Genomic DNA, 9906 nt, shown 5'->3' on the forward strand with positions numbered 1-9906 from the left:
GAACCTGACGCCTGCTGTATATTTGGAGTTTACATGTCTCTCTCTCAGTCGTGGCGTAGATTTTCGTCCGGGCCGTGCACTTTTTCCCTCCACATTTAGGATCAAAGTGCGTTTCGAGTATTTGGTTGCGATACATTTCCACGTGATGAGCCACTTTGTTGAGCTGACATTTGTGCCCACGTCGCTCAGTTGGACCTTACCTGGTAAGATAAAAAAATTAACCCGTAAAAACAAAGTTTTTCACTATAAATCCTTCTATATGCGTGGCGGCTAGAGTCCTCTCGTCCTCTGGCTTGAGATGGCTGCCACCTATGGGTCAGATGATTGTCTGCCACCATTAAGCAATTGGTAATTAAATATTTGAAAAAATTTTCCCTAAACAGTGTAAAATTTTTGAAAAAAATTTTCACGAAAATTAATTGTCACGCACAACGAGTCTGTGTGCAAAATGTCAGCTCGATTGGATCACGGGAAGTGGGTTAAAAAACGACCGAAAGATTTGCACGGTCGTAAGCAAGCAAGCAAGCACGCAAGCACGCAAGCACGCAAGCAAGCAAGCGAACTTAATATAAAGGCTTTAAAAAGCTCATAGTTTTATAAACATACATTTATTTTTTTATTGTAATCATCGGTTAAAAAAAAAAAACCAAAAGGAATTAGCTCCTAAAAATAAATCCTTAACCTGTGGCCAGACGAGATGTATTGATGGCTTTGCACAAGCAGAGATGGATGGCCTAATCTCGCAACGCCGGGCGGCTTGCAGGAAATCCCACGCTGCTGCTGCTGCTTCTCCTGCTGCTGCTGCTGCTCGTAGCCAGAGCGCTCGTGACTCAAAACGCCTCGCGAGCTCTAAGCTCAGCCGACCGCGACAGATTGATGGAGTTGGGGGCGGCGTGGGGGGGGGGGGTGTAAAACAGATCGAAATTCCCTCCACCGATGCGTGACGCCGGCAAAACTTCTTATTAGGGCGCGGCACGCGCACGGAGAGATCGACAGAAAGAGGGCGGCACTCACGACGCGCTTGCGCGTGGCGCTTGCGAGGGCCCCACCGAGCGAACAACGCCCCCCCCCCCCCCGCCCGCCCGCCCCCCCCCGCAACTTTGTGACTCGATGAATTAGAATCCACTTAGTTGGGCGCGCGGAATGAGCTCCCGCGATTGTTCGCAGGGCGCCCCAGGGCACGCGCGCGCGTGCAACGAGATAGCGAACTTCGCTTTTTTAAGAGCAGTTTTAACTCATCCAATCGCAATGCTCTCGCCACAGGTGAGCCACGGTGGGGGGGGGGGGGGAGCGCAAGGTGGGAGAAACGAGGAACAGGGGGGGACGGACGGGGACTCACGATTCACAGATAAATGTGAGCCCGCATCCAAGGGGCAATTTCCACCCTTTATCTGCACCTGGAACAACATCAACCGCTGTCTAATGCGCGCCAAACAAATAAGTGCCGTTTTTCAAAGCGCAAACACCCATGCGCTCGAATTATTGACCCCATCTCGAGAGTAATCTGGTGGTGTGAAGGTTCGGGGGCTTTTTTTTAACCACCCCCCCCCCCCCTAACCACCCCCCCCCACCAGCCTTGTTTCCCACAGAGGCTTTTAGAGAGGCTGGTAATTACACCAAAGGACAAAAAGCATTGATTCCGATTCCTGGCACGGAACGTAGGGGCCCACGTACCGTGGACGGACGGACGGACTTGACCGCCTGCCTAGCTCCGAGAGAACGCGATCGCAGGCACACCGAGGAGCCGCGGAGGAAACGAAACGGCGCCGCTAACCCTAAGCGCTCGGGGTCGGTCGGGAGGGGTGGCGGGACAGACGGATAATAATCCACAGCCCCTGGTCAATCCGCTGCTGGATGAAGGCCACCCCAATGCCGTGGGGATTTTTAACCGTACTTCCCCACGTTGGTGAGTACCGGTTGGCGGAGGCGGAGAGGACATGTATGGATGCTGAACGTCGTTCGCACCACGCGTAGTCAACCCTGCTAATCGGAGGTGGACTGTGCATGGAGGTACAGTCGACAACCGATTCTCGCCGATGCGGCCGATGACGTCACCTCCCATCCAGCGGCACACGCGCGGGGACGTCGAGGAACGGGGGTGGGGTGGGACTTGCAAACGATTTCCGTGCGGTCGTATCGGTCGAGCGACCGAACCGGGAGAGTGTCGGCAGAAAAATCCGACCGCTGAGATCAGGAGTTCGGCAACTTCTTCCTCTTCTTCAAAGAATAAGAAGTTCCGTTTGTTTTGTGTTTTTGTTTTGTGACCAAAAATATATATTTCGAGAGCCGCATCGCACATGCAGAGCCACTTGTACAAACACACACGGCAGCAAGTATACATCAGATGATGAACTTAAATGAAGAAAAATAGGCGATTAAACAAACTCCGGTCTACTTATTTCTTTTTCCTTCACATTTTGTCGTCATCAAAACAGTAAGTAACATGGGAAAGCGGGGTCCCATTTTGCGACGATCTGATCTACTCGGCGTTTCCAGGAACGCATTTGTAACGTCGTAAAAGCGGAGCGGGGGAGGGTGGGGGGGGGTGGGACTTGCAAACGATTTCCGTGCGATCGTATCGGTCGAGCGACCGAACCGATCTAGTGAGTAGCCGGCAGCCGGCCAGCGAGACCGTAGCGCCCTCAGGCCTCTCTCTCCGTCGTCCGCTCCCGTGTCGTACCGAGCGCCGGCTGAGGGACGTCTGCGCCGGAAGCCGGGCCGGAGAGCGGCGGTGGAGGCGGCGGTGGCGGCGGCGGAGGCGGTGGGCCCGGCGGACCGCCGACGGCCATTCCGGGCGGGGGGCCCGGTGGGAGCATCCCAGACGGAGGCCCCGGGGGGGGAGGAGGAGGAGGCGGCGGAGGCGGTGGGGGTGCAGCCCCGGAGGGTACCGGCAGCAGCAGGCCATCGCCTGTGGCCACGCGAAGACGGAGGAAACAAAACAACAAACCAAGGGAGTTGAAGCGTGCGCACGCGTGGTGTGTGAACCCTGCAGCCGCTGGGGGGGGATTGAATTTGCCACGATGGCAAAAGTAACAAATTGATTAATCGCCAAACTAATGGGATTAACAGGTGGGGGGAGGGGTGAGGGGGGGTTGTGATTTGTTGCATTATGTCCAATGGTGATCTTGCGGTGGTGGCCGCGGTGGGGGTGACGATAATAGTGGCGGTGGTAAAGGTGGTGGTGGTAGTGGTGATGGTAGTGGTGGTGGTCGCTAAAATACAACAAGTTGGAGCAGAAGGGGGCACAGCCGGTGCATCTGCCAGTCATCTCAATCAGTCAACCCATGGCACCTGGGTCTGTCCCGTGACTTACTGTCATCGAACCTTACACATTTCACGTGGCCTCAAAGTGCACCTGGCCTGGCACAAGTGCCGTGGTGACGTCAACGCCATTTAGTGGCACATGGCGGCTGTTGTTGTTGTTGTTGGTGGCGGTAGTCACGGTGACGAGATGTTTACTACCTCGCCTAATATACAGGAGTCCATGGGTTCGATCCCAACACTTCCGCATGTATATTAGGAGTTTACATGTTCCCCTATTAATTGTTTGCGTAGATTCTTCTCCGGGTCCTTTAGAATCAACGCGTGTTCAAGAGAATTATGGCTGCTACAAATTGTCCACGTGATGATGAGCCACTTCCGTTGAGCCATCCTTTGTGATGGCCAGGCCACTTCTGAAACAAAGAGCGATACAGCTCAGCGGGCCTTACCTGGTAAAACCAAAATAGTTATTTTGGTAAAGTCACGTAGAAGGGAAATAACAAAATAATAAAAATGAAACGTAATAAAATACAATTCTCACGACGTTTCGGCCACAACGCAAGCAGCCGTCCTCGGGTGAAGAACAGGTCTGTCGGAAAGACAGCGTCTATTATGTTGTATTGTTATTATTTAATTATTTCCCTTCTATGTGACTTTACCGAAAGAACCAAGAAGATGAATCCCTGCAGTCACGAAAGCTTGAAATCGAAGTTCACATTGAGTCCAGTTGCACGCACACACGCACGCACACACGCACACGGACGTGGTAAATAGACAAGCGACGTGCTCGCCGAGGTCGGTAGAAGCACGATGGCGGTGGCGGCCGTGCCGACTTCGGTGAGCAACCGTACCGGGCCCCGGCTCGAAGTTGGGCAGTTCGGGGAGACTGGCCGCCGAGATGGCGGAGGGCGCGATGCTGGGGCCCATGTCCAGCGTGTAGGCGAGGTCGTCCGCCACGCCGGGAAGGTCGGGCAGGTACGACGGGACATCGATCTCGGGAACCTGGCCCAGGTCTGGCACGTAGAAGTAGCTCTCCAGGGTCTGAGCGATGGGAGGGGAGAGAGGTGCCACACGGGTTAGGGTCGTGTGTGGTGTTGTTATCGGAAGCATTGCCATGAACGTATCTATCGTCGGTATCACCATGGTCACCACTATTATCATCAGCAACATCACCATGGTCACCAGCATTATCGTCATGAATATTATCATCATCATGACAACCACCATTATCATCACTAATGTCATCTTCATCACCATGGTCACCACTATTATCATCAGCAACATCACCATGGTCACCAGCATTATCGTCACAAATATTATCATCATCATGAAAACCACCATTATCATCACTAATGTCATCTTCATCACCATGGTCACCACTATTATCATCATCATCACCATGGTCACCAGCATTATCGTCACTAGTATTATCATCATCATGACAACCACCATTATCAGCACTAATATCGTCATCATTATGACCAAAGCCGTGCCTCTCACTTTTATCATCGATATCGACATCAACATCACTACCAGCACCACCACCACCACCACCACCCTAACCATCATCAACACCGCAATTGTTGTGATCAGAGGGATTCTCGAAAATATTATTTTGTTCATTCCCGAATGTTTATCTTGACCGTGCTGTCAGTGCCGGATCAGGAGACAGACGATCAGCTTCGATATTTTACGCAGCAGTGCGACCTTTGTGCAAGAGCAGAGAACAGTCCACGGTGTTCGGATATCACGTAGCTACGCAGCGGTACCCCCCCCCCACCCGCTCCGCATTCGTTTGTCGCACGACAGTCAAAACGAAAACACCTCTGCTCCTCGGGAGTTGGGATTTAGCCACATTCAGCGCGGAAACCAAAACTTTACGTGAAGGCAATTCATCGAGCAGTCACCTGTGACGGGGCTGACACGATAAACCCACGACGACGCTTGAGAAATCCAGTTTAATCGCAGACGGGCGGGCTGGAAAATACCGATTCCAGGAATCTCAAGAGGTGCTATCTCAGCACTCTCAAGCGGTGATTCACTCGGCCACCTCTCACAATCTCCAGCTGAACCATCATCGGTAATCACCGTCATCACAGTAAGCAGCGGGGGCGGGGGGGGGGGGTTTGAAGGGGGGGCGTGCAGCTTCGACGAGGTCCGGGATGATGAAGGGGCGAACCCAGGAGGGCGGGAAGTTTGCAGCCGAGCACAGACGCGAAAAAAAGATACCGCGCTTCAAGCGTCCCGTGGAAAATGGAAGGACGTAACGCGATGGAAGGCCGTGCCAAGCGCCGGTTCTCTCTACAAATACGCCGGCAACCTCTTTCCGTCAGCAATCAGCTGCCAGCGAGCGCAAGATGCGATGGGCGGCTGTCGAAGACGACAAATGAGACGGTGAATAGGACCCACTTGCCTGGCCGAATCCGAGACACACGGTTTGCTGTGTAATTTGTCAACGGCCCCGTTGGCTAGCGACGGCCAATGGAACGACATTAGCGAGGAACCGGCACAGAAGACCGCGCCTGGCTTGTCTCAAAGAGCTTCCCGTATGCCGGCTCCGCGCACACAAAGTTTGCACCGTCTTGGGGGCAATGGTCTTCACGGGACAACGTTTTGGCTGCTGGCCATCGAACAAAGACGGTTTCATTCTAGATTTGAAGCTTTCGTGACTGCAAAGATTCATATTCTTAGGATTTTTCGGTAAAGTCACGTAGGTAAAAATTTTATATTAATAAAAGTAAAATAAAATTAAAATCACGACGTTTCGGAGGCAACACAAGCCTCCGTCTTCAGGTGGAACCGTCACAGCACGATTGCTGTATCAAGTAAGAGAAATTCCAAGAAAACAGTCCTTGTATATATACTGGTTGAGGGTGGGAGGAGCCAAGGTAGGCCCTGGATATTATTATTGTGAGGTTTCACTTGCATCGCGCGATTTCAGATGCGCGTCTGCGGCCGTCTGGAATGCTCTTCCGATATTAGGAAGCCACTGGAGCTTTGAGCTTTGCCATCTAAATTGAAAAATCATTTCTTTAGAACTGCTTTTTTGTTTTTCGATTTAAAGCTTTCGTGACTGCAGGGATTCATCTTCTTGGTTCTTTCGGTGAAGTCACGTAGAAGGGAAATAATAAAATAATAAAAATAAAACATAATAGACGCTGTCTTTCCGACAGACCTGTTCTTCAGCTGAGGACGGCTGCTTGCGTTGTGGCCGAAACGTCGTAAGAATTATATTTTATTATGTTTGATTTTTATTATTTTATTATTTTCCTTCTACGTGACTTTACCGAAAGGACCAAGAAGATGCTTTTTTGTGTTTAGTTTGTTGTCCTTTCCCCGCACCTCCGATTAGCACGGCTGGCTACGTACGGGGCGAAAGAAGTTCAACGCACATACACACAATACCTTCAAAAGTACACTGAACAAAGCCTGGCAAAAACAACCTTTTAAAAGAACGTGGAAATAGCGAGATCTAACCCAAAAACCTTTATTATGATTAATATTTGTCGCGAAATCCTACGTGTTAAATGATAAACATTGTCAAAAAAAATGTCAGAAAAAAATCAATTCATGTTTTTTTTATCATAATGCCCCCCCCCCCCCATGGAAATTGTGACAATTTAACTAAGCAATGGGGAACAGAATGTGTGTGTGTGGGGGGGGGGGGATGGAGTGAATCAATACATTACCTAATAACCAGGGTGCAGCCGTTCATGCATGTTAATCTTTACCGGTTGAATTTCAGCAGCAACCCAAGCCGAGAAGGGGTGCCCAGGTCTTGATATTCAAAAGCCAACGCGTGTTCTTACAGTGTCACGAGGACGACTGCCATCAAGTAAAATTAAAGGCAAATGGTGACGAGAGCGTGAAGTCGCCGGCCTGGAGATGCGGTGTAACGGCGAAGCCACCGTTTTGCCGATCCACCCAAAGGCAACAGATTTTGGCTCTCACGCGGCGAATTAAGTCGGGAGAAAAATTTCGCCGTTATGCAAATGACCGTCGTCACCACTGTGAGCTGAGAGCACGAAGATCGCCCGCCACATCGCAATATCGGCCGCGATTTATTTAATCGCTCGCCTTCCTACCGGCGCATTTGTAAATAATTCTGAGATGGCACGTTGGCAGTGGTGCACAAGCACAATGAATGAAAGTAGAAACACAATCAACAAATCCCTCAATACCACTGTGGCCTTAAAAGGAAAAATAAAACGTGTAACAGGTGACGTTTCGGGCAAATGGTCCTCGTTCAGAGCAATATATCTACGAGCTTTTCATGAGCTGGCTTATTTATGAGCTTGCTTACTGTCAAACTAGTATTTTTTGTTTTTACACTATTTACAATTGTGCCAATAACACCATGACGGAAGGGCGAGGCATCAATTTGGAGAAATTAATTTTACCCGGTGTGCCAGAAAATCGCCCCGTGTAAGTAGATATCACGAACTACTTTTGAAATCCATTGGGGGTGACCATTTCTCTTTACGCGCACACACACACACACGAGGCGGCGCTGACCTTTCTCACACATCCTGCTACAAAGAGAACGTTTGGCCCATGGCGTTTAAACTAAATATAATTCTCAGAGCTAGAATCTATCGAAATGAAGTAATGACTTTTTTTGCGAGCAGTAACTGCTTTATCAGACTGAGTCCATCAACCCCCGTTCCACCTGAGAACCTGGGTTTAACCACGGGTCGATTGAAACCCAGATTCGAAGAAAAATCTCAGCAGTGTCACTTCAGTGCTCCGACGCCTCAACTCCCCGGCCTTCCCATTAAAAAAGTCAACCTCGCAAGTTCAATATTTTTTTTTTAAAGTACATTTCACGACAATGTTAACGCCGCAACGGCTTGCACTGTCGATCGCTGCCAGTCCCCGGAGCGGGTAAAGGAATGGAGCACGGAGCTCATTATATCTCTGTGAGAAAAAAATACAAATCTTGCTAGAGCCACGGCGCGAGCCTTCAGTGATTCTCCCGACCGCGAAGCCACTCAGGACCTTGGCCGCTGTCCCTGCTGTGCAGTCGACACATGCAGGGCCACGTGTGAGGGTGAGTGAGGGGACATGAGAACAAACAGCTGTGCGTACACGCAGGGAACGAGTGAGCGAGCAAGTGAGTGCGAATGTGAGTTCGAGTGAGCGTGTGTGCACATGAGTGAGCGAGCACATGAAAACAAACATCTCAGCGTGCACGCAGGAGTCGAGCGAGCGAGAACGTGAGCTCAAGTGAGCGTGTGTGCACACGAACGAGTGAGCGAGTGAACGATTTAATGAGCTTGTCATGGCGAACGTGCGAATGAGAGCGCAAGCATATATGAAAGTGAGTGAGCGAGTAAGCGAGCTTGGGAGCTTGTGAGCGTGCGTTGCTGAACCGGCGAGAGCCATCGCGCATTTCTGTGCCACCCCCCCCACCCTCTCCGCCACCCCCTTCTCGTACCGTGCGCTCCATCTGCTCGCGATGGGCGATGGAGATGGGCGCCTCCCCGGGGCCATTGTACACCTCGTCCTGCAGAGCCGTGCGTGTCTTGGTGACGGCGCCCGACAGCGGGTCCAGCATCACGTACTTCTTGTACCTGGCGCCACGGCCACGGCGGAACAAATGGGACGCACGAGATGAACAATCCGTGCAAGGTTCCGTTTTCGTTTGAGAACTTTTTTCTGGAGATACTTAATTTGGAGCTTTCGTGACCGCAGGAATTACTCTTTGGTTCTTTCGGTAAAGTCTCGTAGAAAGGCCTCGACACAAAGACTGGCTTTCTTCTGTGTGCCTATGTATGTCTCTCTCTCTATGTATCTCTGTGATATCTGTCTCTACTTATATGCCTGTCTATATGTCTCTGGTTCTGTGTTTATCCCTCTCTTAAATTTAGCATTCTCAGGAAGAACGTAATCAACAAGGTAGGGTGTTGACTATTATGTTATCCGACTCTCTGTTGTATTACATTACATTTCTAAGTATACTAGATTTGTTTTTCTATTTCATTTCTACCTGATGATGATTGCTTGTGTTGCAATTGAAACGTCGTATGCTAGTATTTAATGTATTATTTTCTCTTTATACGTGACTTTACCGAAAGAACCAAAGAGTTTTTTTCTGGAGTTTGAGTTCACGTGATAAAAAAAAAAATTGCCTCATGGATGATCCCATTTAGCCAAACTCCCGGCTATTCTATCACCGAGATGTGTGGTGCGTGAACACAGTAACAACAGAAACAAAAGACAAAAGCATCAATGTTGCAGGGAGCGTGTACAGGGTCCTTTAAGGGGGATATTGCACAACTAAGGAGGTATTTGACTTCTCTAAACGAAACGCACCTGAATAAATAAAACAACCCAGTGCAAATGTAATGTCACGGTACGGATGCACGCGCTCTCGATATTTTTAGAAAGAAATAAAACAACACTTCAAATTGCTTCGTACGACAAGATCACCCAGAATGCACCCGATATCTCATCAGCTCTTGCAGGCTGAGCAAGTTTGAAGCCTGGCTGTACGTGGATGAGGGACTGCCAGGGTATATCAGACATCGCTAAGGCTGCATGCTGCAATGGATTTGTGAATCTAATCGTGCCTTGAGCTCTGGGCATTACCACTACACGTGCGTGCGTGTGCGTGTGGCTTCCCCCTGGGGAGCGGTAGTCTAG

General features: G+C 50.2%; 1 protein-coding gene across 2 annotated transcripts in view; it reads right to left on the reverse strand.

Moving 5' to 3' along the window:
* The window catches only part of WASHC1 (WASH complex subunit 1), a 110229-nt gene that overhangs the window by 18793 nt on the left and 81530 nt on the right, over positions 1–9906 (reverse strand). For both annotated transcript variants that reach the window (XM_078874092.1, XM_078874091.1), the window contains 3 exons: positions 8699–8834; positions 4113–4302; positions 2681–2908 (listed from right to left, as the gene is read on the reverse strand). In XM_078874092.1, coding sequence (XP_078730218.1) covers positions 2681–2908; positions 4113–4302; positions 8699–8834 — 554 coding nt within the window. The remainder of the gene's footprint in view (positions 1–2680; positions 2909–4112; positions 4303–8698; positions 8835–9906) is intronic.

Source organism: Lampetra fluviatilis, chromosome 38 (genome assembly GCF_964198595.1).
Source record: "Lampetra fluviatilis chromosome 38, kcLamFluv1.1, whole genome shotgun sequence".
NCBI classification, from domain to species: domain Eukaryota; kingdom Metazoa; phylum Chordata; class Hyperoartia; order Petromyzontiformes; family Petromyzontidae; genus Lampetra; species Lampetra fluviatilis.